General features: G+C 41.7%; 1 protein-coding gene across 1 annotated transcript; it reads left to right on the top strand.

Moving 5' to 3' along the window:
* Positions 1-1,295: 1,295 nt before the first annotated feature.
* Positions 1,296-12,877, top strand: LOC104307678 (protein farnesyltransferase/geranylgeranyltransferase type-1 subunit alpha). The gene is given in 11 exon segments (XM_054177760.1): positions 1,296-1,335; positions 3,037-3,098; positions 3,100-3,236; positions 4,123-4,208; positions 4,795-4,909; positions 5,729-5,833; positions 7,263-7,389; positions 7,790-7,938; positions 9,718-9,780; positions 10,274-10,445; positions 11,925-12,877. Coding segments are annotated over 11 exon segments (1,185 nt in total). The 3' UTR covers positions 12,054-12,877.
* Positions 12,878-14,827: the final 1,950 nt, after the last annotated feature.

The raw sequence follows: 14,827 nt of genomic DNA on the forward strand, positions 1-14,827 counted from the left end.
GTCTACAGGACAATTCCTGGTGGGGTCTCTCAAATTGCTGGGAGACACAGCTCCCCTTTTATCCTAAATTCCCAGAGGCAAATTTCCCTCTCTCTTCCCCCACTGGCAAAGGTACTCAGGATTTACAGTCCTTCCCGAAACACCTACTACATGTCCCCCTTCACGTGCAAACCCGCTACACACACACTACATACATCGTATGTTCATTTAAATGAAATTCTTCACGTCTCCAGGTGGAGAAGTTAATGTTTAGTAGTCTATTAAGCCTGCACTCTGTCCTAAAAGTTCAAAAGTTTAGGCTGTGTTCAGTGTCTTGTCATCCTGACAGACTCCCACTGATTTACAGTGTTTTTTTAAGATCAGGTACTTTGCAGATGCCCCTGTGTTGTTTATGCACATAGATAAGAGGAACGGTCTGGTTTCCCTCTTCCAACCACCCTCAGACAATTCTTTTTTGTAAAGACACTGGTTACTTTTAATCTCATCAGAAGGAACACCTGATGTGCCTTGACTGAAATGCATGGGTGATATAAATTGTTCAGATGTCACACACAGCTCAGCTCCTTACTTTATGGTGGTTCATACCTGCAGCTTTCCTGAAAGGCTCATAGGAGCACCCAACGGGACAACCTGAATCCAGTCTTCTGTAGAAGTTTAAGTGACCACTGCAATGCTGGCTTTGCCCCCCACTTCCTCTGTAGCTATGCTTGCTTGTAACCCATTCGGTGCAGAACCCACATCTTGCTGCACATACTGCACCACAGAGCTCCAAATGCACTCAAGTATCACACTCCTCCTAAGATGGAAACTAGCAATAAACAGAACAGTGCTGAGACACAAGAGATTTAGTTATCCTCCACTCTTTTCAGGGCTTCATTGCAGCTCTCATCCTATTTGTTTGGGTTTGTTTGTGTATTTTTCCTCCCTGTCATTTTAAAACTCAGTTACAGCTTTCAACCTTTCTCAGCTAACAGAAACCTAAATTGCTCTCACGAGGACACAATTTGTTTGCAATGTCTCAGCTTCCTGCAACAGCTTGCACTTTCCAGTTACCATCCCTGAAGCCTCCAGAAGCAGTCCAAAGACCCCCAACAACTCACAGGTTCAGACTGAAAACACACAATCTGCTCCTGAGGGCAGTGGCATTGCTATCCTAACTGCTGTCCTCCCTATGTTATCAGCAAAATACTCTCAGACCAGCTTCACCCCATAGCTACCATCAGAGAAGCTCACCTTTGTTTCTTATCCTATTCCACTCTGAGGAAATAACCTCCTATTTAGCCTGTCTGCAATCCATGTTAAAAACTGGTAAAGATGACACCATCATAAGCAATGGTAAGTCATTAATATTATTTGTTAGTTCTGGAGGTAGCATGACCAAAACCCGCAAACTGTTATTTAAACAGCTGTGCTAATTAAACAGATTAAGTATCTGTCTCAGCTGCCTTCTGCCCACGAAGAACTCTTGGTATCTAGCAAACTCGCAATGCAACTCTTCCCTCCACAAGTCAGGAACAGTGACTTTCCTTTCTGCTCTGTGTCTTTTACAAAATAGAATTTACTGCCTTTGAGGATTCTCTCATTCATATGTCTGATTTCCTGATGTGTTGTCCAGCCACCAGATGAGTGACATGCTATTAACCACTCTCCCTTTCCAAACAGGACAAGAAAGGAAATAAGGAAGAGATATGGACTGAAAAACTAAAACTGCTTTAATGAAAATACTAACAGTAAAATTAAATACATACAAAGAAAATATCAAGCCCAAGCAAACGTGCACACACCCCTCATCACTGTCAACACTAATGCTGTGTGCAGGCATTGGGGAAGTCACAGACTGGATCCCACAGCAGATGGGAACCAGATTTAGTAGCTAGACACTGGAACTGGATTCAGGAACACATAGATTGGGATAAAAGGCAGAAGGGAAAGGACAGAGTCCTCCTCACATGCCAGCCACTGAAAGAAGAGATCTTCACCCTTGTGATTCCTCAGCTTTATGCTGAAGTATATGGAATGGAATACCTTGTTGGTCAGTTTTGCATAGAGAGGCAAGTACAAAGGTCAAACAACTTCCCAGAGGAAACAAAGCTGTGCAGTCACAGAAGAGCCACCTGTGGGCCTTGTTTGTCCTTGACCCCAATCTCACATTTTGATTTCTAGCCACGCATTTATACTCACTCACTGCTGCTCTGGCACCATTCTTCTTGCCTGCAACCCTTTCAACCTCAGCATCCTAGAATTAAAGAGTTAAACCATCACACATGGAATGATTTCCCACCTCCCTGAATATACAACACAGATGCACATGTATGCACACCCCTTACTACACAAGTGCTCTATCTGGTTTTAACCCTCCTTACTCTAAAGCATCTCAACATGCCACAGTTTATGAACCTGTAATGCTGGGTTAGGTGCTATTTCTAATGAACATCTTTGGCTCAGCTACCTTGCCCTGTTGACTTTGCCCTGATCCTCACCTTAGTGGATCACCTGCTTTCCCTAATTTCACCCACTGGTTACAACTGGCTGTTTCAATGCCTGCTGTAATTCCAGCTTTTACAGAGACTAGATTCTTCAGCCTTGCCCTGTATGTTCAGCTCTAAAATGGTGCAGTTTTGCAAGCCTCCAGAGGCTCGCCATGCCTGCACCACTTTAGTGCCCGAGAATCAGTAACGCCAAGAATCTGCTGTGCCGAGTTTTGCAAGTTTCCAGTCCCGGTGCTGCCGTGGCATTTCCGGGAGCCTCTGTTACTCCATGTGGTCCCACAGTAACAGTCCCGTGCTGTTCGTCTCACAGCCTTGTACCTGAAAACCCCAGTACTGTCGTTACAGTAAGTTCCCGTGGTAAATATTCTGACATGAGAAGTGACACCTTTAGCATCATTTGTCCCTGGTTTCGGTTCATAGTAGTGAAAATCAAGCATAAAACACAGCAGAGTGGACGGCAGCCACCTGAATAACCGGTAAGCGCTACCCTGTATCGCACGGGCTCAGCGTGCAGTCCCCCGCCCTCCGCGCCAGGGGAGATGACGAGGCACGCAATCGCACTGCCCCGCCGCACCAGCCTCTCTGTTTCTATCAGAACCCGGAAGCGGCAGCGTGCGCAATGGCGGCAGAAGGAACGGCAGCAGCGGAGCTCCAGCTGGAGGAGGGCAACAACGAGCTAAACGGCGGCTTCGGACAGCTCGTAGAAGAGAATGAGGTTGGGGACGATATCGGCTACGTACCCTACAGGTACGGCCATAGCGGCGCGTTCCCCGAGCGCCCGGGACAGGCCTCCTTCGCCACGGGCGCCAGGGCGATGGCAGCGCACAGCGTGACGTCGCGCCACGCGCTTAATGTGGTGTCACGGCAACATGGGTCATGGGCGTGTGCGCCTCCGGAAGCTGCATAGGGGGTTATGTGGGGCAGGATGAGGGAGCTGTCATCTGTTGTGTGCTGTGGCAGCCACCTGGCGAATGGGATGGTGACGATGAAGAGGAAGAGGGGGGAGTTTGAGGTGGAGTCGGAGAAGGGTAATAAGGAGCTTTAGGTCGGGTTGCAGGAGGAGGAAAGTAATGGGGAGGATAATGAGGAGCTTGAGGCGGAGTAGCAGAACGAGGAGGAGGTTAGCTTCGTGATGTACAGGTACTATCCCACTGGCCCGGCCGGGCAGGCCGCTGGGAGCCTGGCAGGGTGGAGAAGGCTGGGTGGGTCGGCGGGAGACGCCTGGGCTAACGAGTGGGGGATCGATGCCGTAGCTTCCAGCTATTCCTGTCTCAGGGTGACAGCCAGAGCAGAAAGCCATAGGATGGAAAACTCAGCTAGTCGGTGACTGAAAGCCACCGTTATCCCATACTGCACAAACTCAAGTCACGGTGTTGTGGCTATGACAGCCTTGAGGGCTGGTCATTGTCAAATTTCCTCTCTCAAGTTCCCTTACAACTACATTTTGATACGGTTATACATGTCACTACCACCTTTATTGTGCTGGTGTGTGTTACAGACAATAATGTGGTGGATTTAATAGTAACCATTGGGAGCAAGGATGTGTTGCTGGGTATATGTTTGTCATGTAGTGGTTTGAGTAACATTTTGTGCTTTTTAGAAGCATTGAAAAGACAAAAACGTGTGTTTACAGGGACAGAGAGGAATGGGCAGATATTAAACCTGTCCCTCAAAATGATGGCCCAAATCCTGTTGTTCAGATCATCTACAGTGAAAAATGTAAGTTTTGATTATGTTCTGTACTGAAAACTTGAGATATCAGATACACTCATATCTTTCCTTAGCATTGTTAAAGCAAAACAACATTACAGAAAACGTGTTTCCTAGAGCAGCACTATGAAGAAGTTAATATTTATTGTTTTATGGTGGTTGTGTGTGATGTTTTTACCAAGCATCTCTAAAGTTGTATCTTCATCTGAGATGTTAATAGCTAAAGTTTTATTTTAAATTTATACAGGTTAAGAGGTAATGCGACAGTCTGGTTCACAGAGTAAGGCATTTCTAGCTCACAACTGCAAGAGACACTTACAAAGCTACTGCACGTGGGGAAGTAGGGTGGGTAAGCATCAGGGAGCTTTCCTGATTGTTTTGTCTGTCACTCATGTGGTGTATTTTTAAGATATTTTGGTGGTGCTAGGATCGTAAGTTTTATTTGACAGTTCTGTCAGAGCAAGGTGTAGGTGCCATTTTGAAGAGATATATTTAAAGTATACAAAATAGGAAGTAACTTTAAAGAGTTATTAACCTTATCCCTTAATCAGGCCATTGTCTCATAGCCTTGGATAAGATGTTGTTCTATGTTTAGTTCGAGATGTCTATGATTACTTCCGGGCTGTTCTGCAGCGAGATGAGAGAAGTGAAAGAGCTTTCAAACTAACAGCAGATGCCATTGAGCTAAATGCTGCAAACTACACAGTATGGTAAGTGATAATCTTGATTATTCCTACCATCATTTGATTGCCAACCTTTTATGTCTTTAATAATTTTGTTAGCCTAACCAAGGCATGACTAGCTGAGTTTACACAGAGGAGTAGTGTAGACCTGCACTGAACTTCTGAAGACTGCCTTTGTTCAGTATTTTCTGTACCTGTTTTTTTGAATTAGTGGTTTTCATTCATTTGGCTTTGAGGTGTTTTCAATCAGTGCAGGACTGGTCACAAAAAAACCCTTCTCTATTTAAAATTAGATAACTACCTGATAATGTGGGCCTTATCAAATGCTGAAGATGCCCTCAGCTGACAGGCATAAAAGCATGATAACTGCTTTTTCCTGCTGAATAATAATGAAATGGTGTGGTTTACAAGATCTGTCAGGTTCAGTTAGGTAATGATTAAACAATGAATGTCTGATAATGAGAAGATGACCTTTTATTTCGTTAATGTTAACAGGTACCTCTTGTATGTAACTTTTTCCACTAACCTGAACACAGTTGAAAAGTTTACACTATTTTAAGCACATCATAGTATTATTGATGTAAAGACTAGTGCAAGTAGAGAGAGGGTAATCTGAAATGGGATTGCTGTGATACTAGATAACATACTGTTGTAACCAGTTGTATTCCAGTTCTCCATTGTTGCATAATTGAATGGCCTTTAACAGAAAGAGGTGTGTGGTTTAGGTTTTTACACTCTTTTATAGTCAGTGTTTATTAGAAGAGTTGTTAACAAAGGTTCTTCTGTATTCTCTGGCTTCTGGGAAAGGCATGTTGTGGTGTTTGAAGGCTTGACTTTTTTATGCAGGCATTTCCGGAGAGTTCTATTGCAGTCTTTGGGAAAGGATCTCCATGAGGAACTTAAGTATATTACAGCTATCATTGAAGATCAGCCAAAGAATTACCAAGTCTGGTAAAATCATGTTTGCTTTTCAGTTCCTAAGGTTTTTGCAGATAATATTTTTTTGTTAATTGTCTAGAGTAAGTTGTGGTCATTGATCTTAGAAGTTGAGGAGTAGCATCAGCATCACAGCCACAGTCCTCTTTAGCAGTGTGTTCTAAAGATGTGATTATGACATGTTAAAAAGGTTTTGTTTTCCTTTGATTTCAGTTTTTGAAGTGTCATAGTAGGTCTACAGATTTAAAAAATAGCTTGTGAAAAAACAAACAAAAAGACCCATATAAATGATATGTTTATTTGCTTTTGGAGTTTGTGTACCAGTTGTTGGGATTTTTCCCAAGTGAATGGGAATACCCAAAACAACACCACAGAGAAATTATGTAGAATCATAGAATCATTAAGGTTGGAAAAGACCTCTAAGATCAAGCTCGGTGTACTGCCCAATACTTCCATGACTACCAGACCACATCCCAAAATGCCACATCTGCTAACTTTTTTAACACCTCCAGGGACAATAACTCCACCTCTTCTCTGGGCAGCCTGTTCCAATGCCTCACCACTCTTTCAGGAAAGAAATTGTTCCTATTGTCCAGTGTAAGCCTCCCCTGGTGCAGCTCGAGGCCATTATCTCTTGTCCTGTCATTAGTTCCTTGGGAGAAGAGGCCAACACCAGCCTCACTACAATCTTCTTTTAGTTAGCTGTAGAGAGCAATAAGGTTTCCTTTCACTCTCCTCTTGTCCAGCTAAACAATCCCAGCTCCCTCAGCCTCTCCTTGTAAGCCATGCTCTCCAAACCCCTCACCATCTTTGCTGCCCTTCTTTGTATCCACTCCAGCACCTCAGCATCTTTCCTATACTCTTCTGCTCCAAACTGGATGCAGTACTCAAGGTGCAGTCTCACCAGAGCTGAGCGCAAGGGCACGATCACTTACGTGCTCATGCTGGCCATGGCATTTCTGATAGAGGCTGTTGGCCTTCCTGGCCAACTGAGCTCATGTTCAGCTGGCTCATATTCAGCCAGCTGTCAACCAACACCCCCAGGTCCTTTTCAGCCATGCAGCATTTCAACCACTTGTCCCTGAGCCTGTAGCACTGCATAGTACTAGGAAGTTTTATTCTGACAAAGACTGTATCCATGAATGTTAAAAATGGAAATATTTTGCCTTAAGTAAACATATCTTGCTTAAGAGGAGGTGATTGGCCAGTATATGTGTGTAGTTGGAATTTGCTGTAGTATAAGTATACATCGTATGTTTCTCAGAGCCAAGTTAAATGTTTTGGTATACTTAGTTTGAAGTATTTAAGTAGTGGGATATGGTGGTTTGTTGTTTTTTTATTACTTCTAAGTAGTACAGTTGCTATATGCTGCTTTTATACAGACCACACATTAACAGAAGAATGTTACACTATCCTAAAAATAGATTCCTCCTTCTGTCTGTAGGCATCACAGACGGGTGTTGGTGGAGTGGCTGCAGGATCCATCCCAAGAGCTTGAGTTCATAGCTGACATTCTTAACCAAGATGCCAAAAATTACCATGCGTGGCAACACAGACAATGGGTTATTCAGGTATTGTATCCACAGAATTCTTGGTGATCTAAATGATCTGCTCAACTTGTAGAGTTTTGCTTCATAAATAAAATCTGCACTTTGTTTCTTAAGGCTGAAGGAAGAAAAACAATTGCATTTTAATGTGGTAGACATTCACTGTAAACTTGCCTTTTAGGAAGCAAGTTCAAAAAGGTCTGTCATTGACTGTTTACTGTTATGTGTGTGAATTAAATATATTGTGTGCAACTGAATAGTGTAGCATGTTCCTACTGCATTTGTCCTTATTTTTTCTTTGAAATTTTGTTTACTTGAAATAAGTCTCTTTATGCAATGTTCAGAGAACTTAGGCACAAAGAGAGTGTATTTTAAAAAATAAAAACTTGAATTGTGATGTTGTCTCTTCTTTCCCTTTCCATAGGAGTTCAAATTATGGGACAATGAACTGGAGTATGTAGACCAGCTTTTGAGAGAAGATGTGAGAAACAACTCTGTTTGGAACCAACGACACTTTGTAATTTTCAACACCACTGGCTATGACGATCCAGCAATCCTAAACAGAGAAGTACAGTTAGTAATGTTGGTTTTGCTCACACTAAGCATTCTCCATTACATGAAAGCAAATGAGTACTTATACAGGCCCCATGGGTTTGTCTTTCATGGGTTTTAATGCGGTTTTGGGGCTAATTTTCATGGATTACACATCAAGGTGTTGGTGTGTATGCCGATATGTGCAGTACCACTGACTTAAGTAGTACTGATGCTTACCACGGGCAAGCTATTCTTGCAAATACGTCTTCCCACTATACTCATTTTTGTGCAAACAAAACTTCAGGCTTTTTATGGTCAGTTAGCTGTAGTGCATATTTTTGCATGGACCTAAACAAAGAAAAGTTATGACACTAGAGCCATATATGTTATGCTGTTCATTAGTGTCTTGCACCTTACCTCCAGGAAGATTGAAAGGAGAGGCACTCTGTTGTACTAAACTGCTAGTTTAGTAGTACAGTAGCCACAGTGATGTAAAAAATAATATGGACTTGGATTGTAGGAAGAGAAATTGCCTTTTGTGAAGCATTTGAGGCAGCTGGAAAAAGAAAGGAGCTTTCAGGGTTATGTGGTCACCACAACACAACCTGTGTAGGTTGGCTAGTTTTGAGGAAAATGAGCTTTGGAAATTGTTTCAAAGTGATGTGTTTCTAAATAGCTTCTAGCCATTTGATTTACTACTGATGATGTTAAGGGACAATTTCTTGTATGGTTTTCACATCTCAGATTGTTGGTTAGGGTTGATAGGTAAACATACTTGCATAACTGAAGTGCAGAAGCAACGAAAAGAAAGTAGTGAAATTTTTTGGAGTTACTCTTCAGAAGAAAGACTGAATTTCTGAATAGGTACATTGGTAACATTGTTCCTGGAGAATCCCAGTCCCTAACCCTTTCAAGGTTTTTGTAAGCTGCTGTAAATTGTACTTTCACTTTCCTGCAGATTAATGAATCTTACTAAGCATGGGTATTTCCAGGTTTTTCTCTCCAGAGGTTAGATCTGACATCCTCTCTTGATCTGCTTATATGTGGTGCTGTGTTCATGATAACAAGCTGTCATTATAGAACTGTAGTTCAACTGCTTGTTGATTGATAATTCCAGTTTTTGTCGAAGTAATGGCAGAAGGTTCAAAAAGGTTTAGGGGTTCTACTTCAGTAGTTTCTAGAACGTTTTATCAGTGTCTGCTGTCTCTGACAGCTAGCTGAATGCCTGGTTACGCTGGGGAAGAACAGAAAGTAAGGTCTGTTTTGTGAAGATAGAGTGGCTTTTTGACTGTATGGCAGGTATGTCTTGATGCTGTGCCTTCAGAGTTGCATAACTGCTACTTTAAAAGACCTTCAGCAGAAGGCTGAGTGATCTGAAAGCTCAAGCTCTGCCTTTCTGTGAGTTTTTTCAGGTGCAGCCTCATGGGAAAAAAAAAGTTGCTCAGATGGGTACAGACCATACCAGATACAGCCATGTTGACATTAGCTAACCTTTTGCTTCAGTTTCTCCAGACCTTGTCAGCCATATTTGAGCATTAAGATACTCTCCCATCATGTTGTTTCTTCATGTTAATGATATTATTTTTGAGACCAGTAAATCATTGTATAAAATGGAGCAAACCGAACCCTTCAAAACTTAAAACAATGTCTGCCTCTCTGAGATTTGGGAGACATTTTTGATCTATGGCCCAGCTGAGATGATCTGAAAAAGGTTCTGAAATACAGACTAGAAGAGTGTATTTGGGAGCATCTAAGCACAGTAATTTCTAACTGCATTGTTAGCGTTTGCATTCATGACCTGTTGTCTTTTTCTTGTAGATACACTCTTGAGATGATCACAGCAGTGCCACATAATGAAAGTGCTTGGAACTATTTAAAAGGGTGAGGCATCCTTCTCTGGGGGGGCAAAGAGAGTGTCTGTGGGTCTGCTGTGCCGGGTTCTTAATTGGAAAGAGCTTGTTGCTGTTCATCCTAGTATTGTGTGCTGAAGCAGGCAGGCAGAGGCCTCCACAAGGAGTTAATATATTAACCTGACTTCTCTGTAACTTTCCATTGTTTCTCTGTCCCTGTAGTTCTTGTGGGAAGAATTTCTCATGCTTTTAAAACCTTGACCTGTAATGTTACTGGGTTGGAAAGAGATTTGAGTGGGAAGTAATGAGAATGCTTTTAGTCTTAATTCCTGTTCAGCTGAACATCACTATAGTAGCTTACTACAACATTAAGCTGTATTATTGCTGCATGCTGCTTATTTTCTGCCTTAGTTGTATTTGCAACCTTATTTCAAAACTGATCTCCAAATAAAGGATTTGTAACAAATTTAATTCTTCACTCTAGATTCCCCATTGTGTTTCAAGCATGTAAATCTCTCTTCTAGAATTCTACAGGACTATGGTCTTTCTAAGTATCCAAGTCTATTAGAGCAACTGTTGAATTTACAGCCTAGTCACAGTTCACCCTACCTGATTGCCTTTCTTGTGGACATATATGAAGATATGCTTGAAAAACAGTGTGATAACAAGGAAGAAACACTAAACAAGGCATTGGAGGTAGGTTTGGAGAGCTTGGTTTTACTTTTCAGGAATGGTGTTTATTGCTCTTTAATATTCCAACAAAATAGGATTGATTTTTGTATGTAGAACTGGATACTTGATCACAGGAGCTCTCTAAAGAGTTTAACTTGAAAGTCAGATAATCTCAGGGGTCTCATGAGTTTTATCTATAAATAACTTGCTGGTTACAAAATTGCTAAGTTTTCTTCACCTGGTACTGAAGGAAGATTTCTAATACTACCTTCAGAAGGAAGGAGTTATTTGAAACGTCAAGGTGTTTCCCATGGTAACTTTGTAGCATGAACTCACTTTCTTTTCTGTAGAGTGAATCTCAGACAGAGTGTCTGTATCTAAACAATCTCAAGCTACCTTTGCACTTCCAGCTCTAAGAACGCTGGCAGAATTAGCTTAAAGGCCAGCAGGTGCTGGGGATGTCAGTGTGGAATGTTGGGCACCATTTCCTGTAGAGAATAAATTACTTCAGCAATGTTCTTTATCTGCCTGTGCTATATCTGGGAGAACTCCTTGCTGTAGTTGGCAGTGTGTTTTTTACAAGAACATTTTTCATTCACTGTTAAGACAGTCTGGAACTCGGTGTAATGAGAACTGCAGTTCTTGCCTGGAGTCTCTGTGTTTCAGCATTGTTCTTAAATATTTTCCTTTGTGTTCCAGAACCAGAGTGTAAACAAGTACAGTTGTACCTCCCAAATTCATGTCCCTTTATATTATTTCACTGAGTTTGACTTCATCAATTTAGGTATCAAAGCACTTGTTTCTCAGCTCGGGTTCACTGAGTAAGGCAATGTCATCTACATAATAAAAAGGAATTAGCTAGAACATTTGTAGGCAGTGTTCATACCATATACATTTTGCATAGCATGTCACGTGAATGTAGTTGACTTCTGCTGTGCCTCACTGCTTACCCAGATAAAAATAAAACTCAGAACATGTAAAACTACATAGCACCAGCTCTAACATGTAAGAGGTTAATGACTTGCATGAAGAATCCTTTTGGGGCAGTCTTAAGAGAAAAAGCATAAACAATGTATCTCCTGTTTTACTGAGTGTACTGACGATTCAAGAGCATGATGTTCCCCCACTGCTTTGAATGAAGTAGTTCACAGCCTGCTAGATTGCTGGAAGACAATCAAACTTGTCAGGAAGTCACAAGTGTGCTGCAGTATACTACAAGCCATATAAGTTGCAATAGATTAGTGGTAAGCATGGAAAGGTGTCACAGGGAAGCAGCTGAAACTGAAATAGGACTGATTATTTTTTTGTGTGTGCAGTATCAGACTGGCTAACTACCAATTGGAGCTGACACCAATTTGAGGTGGTTAGGCACTTGCAAATCCAATAAATAAAACAAATGTTGCTAAGGCATTTCTAGTACTGACTAAACCATATATCATATGACTTTTAAGGATTCTTTAAGCTTTTGGTATAACAGTTCAATCTTTAAATTTTCTTTCATAGTTGTGTGAAATTCTGGCTAACGAAAAAGACACCATCCGGAAGAAATACTGGCGATATGTTGGGAAATCACTTAAGAGCAAGCACAGTTCAGGCACAGAACAGAGCTCACTGACGGACCACCAGCAGTAACTGAACATGGAACAAAACCGTGTTAAGCTCTGAAGCTGTTCTGAAGCAGTACTAAGTAGGATCATAGCTTAAAATCCAGTGTTGTGTTCCAATGGTGAAGAGGTATTGCAGTGAAAGAGGAATGTGGAGTACTATGTAACCTTGGGTTCTTTTATGCTACCGGTGTTAGCTCTAGGTGGGCTCAAGAAATGTGTAAAACCTAAATTACAGAAATAAGATAAAGGGTTTATTTCTCAATAATGTAGGAGTTTTTATAAGGCACTAAACCAATTTCTTATGCTGTAGCTTAGCTACTTGAGGTTCCTAACTCACATCTGTAGTAATGACTGTAGGTATAGAATCTAACAAGTTTTAGTTGCAAGAGACTTTTAACCTAATCAAGACTAACTGTTAACCCAGCATTGCCAGGTCACCACTGAACCATGTTCCTAAGCACTGCATCTACACGTCTTTGAAATCCCTGCAGCACTGGGGACTTGATTGACTCCCTGAGCAGCCTGTTTCTGTGCTTTACTGTGTCTGTGAAGAATTTTTTGTTAATACGCAACTTAAGCCTCCTCATGCACAACTTTCCTCTTGTCCTATAGCTTGTTACTTGAGTGAGGATACTGACCCCCATAACCTCCTTTCAAGTAGTTGTGGAGAGCAACACTTTTCTCCAGGCTAAACAGCGTCCATTCCTTCAGTCACTCCTCAGAAGACTTCTGCTCTAGGCCCTCCAGCAGCTTCAATGCCCTTTGGATGTGCTTCAGCAACTCAGTGTCTGTCTTGTGGGTATAAAGTAACCTGTGGATAAGTGCAAGAAGGTTCAACAGTTGTTTGTAGGGGAGTAGATAGGCCACGCTGGCAGCACATGCTATTGTATCAAGTGTCATTTTGTAGTAAAGTCTGAGTCTTTTCAGTGTTTCTTTTGATCTCTAAATGTGCATACTCTATCCTTCTCAGATGCTAATACTGATAAAATACCACTTTTCAGGGATTTTTTGATTCTATTGCATTGCAGTATGTTTTGCGCTGGAGCGCACTCCTTCCAGAAACTTTCAGTACACTTGATGTACTCAGTGGAGCCTTGAATTCTAATCTGTGCAGACAAGAAAAATGCTTTGAAGATCTCGTTAGGGTGTTTTATTTAGTTTTGGGTTTGTTGGGGGTTTGGATGGGGTGGGTGGGTTGGTTGGTTGGTTTGGTTTTGTGGGGTTTTTTATAGTAGTGGTGTGTTTTGTTGTTTTTTTTTTAATTCTGTTTACACAGATGAAAATCTAAAATGTTTTGGGTTTTTCTCTTCACACTTTGTAACCAAACCAAACTGGAGTCGTAGGTCAGATGAGATAACAAGCTGGTTATGGTACGTATCTTCATTGAACTGGAAGGAAATGAATGGTTTATATTGAAGACCTGTTCTCATTTAATGTCTTAACCTTGTTGCTCCTCTAGGCTTTTAATATCTTCCATGTATGTGTTCAGCCAAGAAACAGTTTTCCTCCCCTTTGTGAAAGATGGAAGACATCTGCAGTATAGAACTGCAAAGGGTCTGTATACCTGTGCAATGAAACTGCTGTATCTGCCCTGTTTTTAGTAAATGGCTGCTTCAAACTATGTTCTTACCACAGAGTGCTTGTCTAATAATTATTTTCTTCTACATGATCCCACAGCCAGGATGAGGAGGTTGACAGTGTGTTTTACAGGTGCCTGGGGTAAGGTCTCAGAACCACTGGCCCTCGTTCATGTGGGCAACTTTCAATTTACCAGAGGCAGGAAGCAGTTCTGGAGGTTCTTGGAATGTGTGTAAGATAACATCCTGATCACAGAATATATTTAGTTGGAAGAGACCTTGATCATCCAGTCCAACCTTCAACCCAGCACTGAAGGGTCAACCCTAAACCATGTTTTAAATGTCAGGTCCGCGTGCCACTTGAAGTTCCCCAGGGGGCAGACCATTCCAATGTTTGATAACCCTTTCAGCAAAGAAATATTTCCTAATATCCAGCCTAAACCTCCCCTGGTGCACCTTGCATCCATGTCCTCGAATCTTGTCACTTGTCATCAGGGAGAAGAAGCTTGGATAAACGTGCTCTGTAAGGGATAAAAGACTGGCTGGTTGGCTGGGCCCGAAGAGCGGTGGTGAATGGAGTTAAGTCTGGCTGGTACCCAGTCACTAGTGGTGTTCCCCAGGGCTCATTACTGAGGTCTGTCCTCTTTGATACATTTATTAATGGTGTGGATGAGGGTACTGAGTGCGCCCTCAGTAAGTTTGCTGATTACACCAAGCTCAATGTGTGTTGATCTGCTAGAGGGTAGGGAAGTTTTGCAGCAGGTCTAGACAGGTTAGACCAATGGGGTTGAAACATCAGGCTGCCCAGAGAGGTTGCAAATGCAGCTACCAAGACTTTAATTTTTAAAATATGCCCAAGACAAAAATCTTTCTCATTGAAGTAGGAGCTTGAGAAAAGTTACATGGTGTACAGAGAAGGATCTCTACAACAGAAAGTGTTAGGTGACTAACCTGGAGGTACTGACTACCTATGATCAGGGGAAACACCAAAGAGTTCATCTGTACCAGAAAATGGAGTGTTGTTGCTGGTTGTGTGTAGTGATGTAACTCACATACAATTTTAGTGCTGAAATATTGTGCCTAAATAGAAAACTGTTTTAGTACAACTGCCCCTTATAAATCAGTGTAATTGGAATATTTAGTGGAGTTTGAAGAATTGTTAATACATGTTAAGTAATTTCTTACATCTGCTTTCATGAGAGGCTGATGTTCTTACTTTGGT

This window comes from Dryobates pubescens, chromosome Z (genome assembly GCF_014839835.1).
Source record: "Dryobates pubescens isolate bDryPub1 chromosome Z, bDryPub1.pri, whole genome shotgun sequence".
Lineage (NCBI taxonomy): Eukaryota > Metazoa > Chordata > Aves > Piciformes > Picidae > Dryobates > Dryobates pubescens.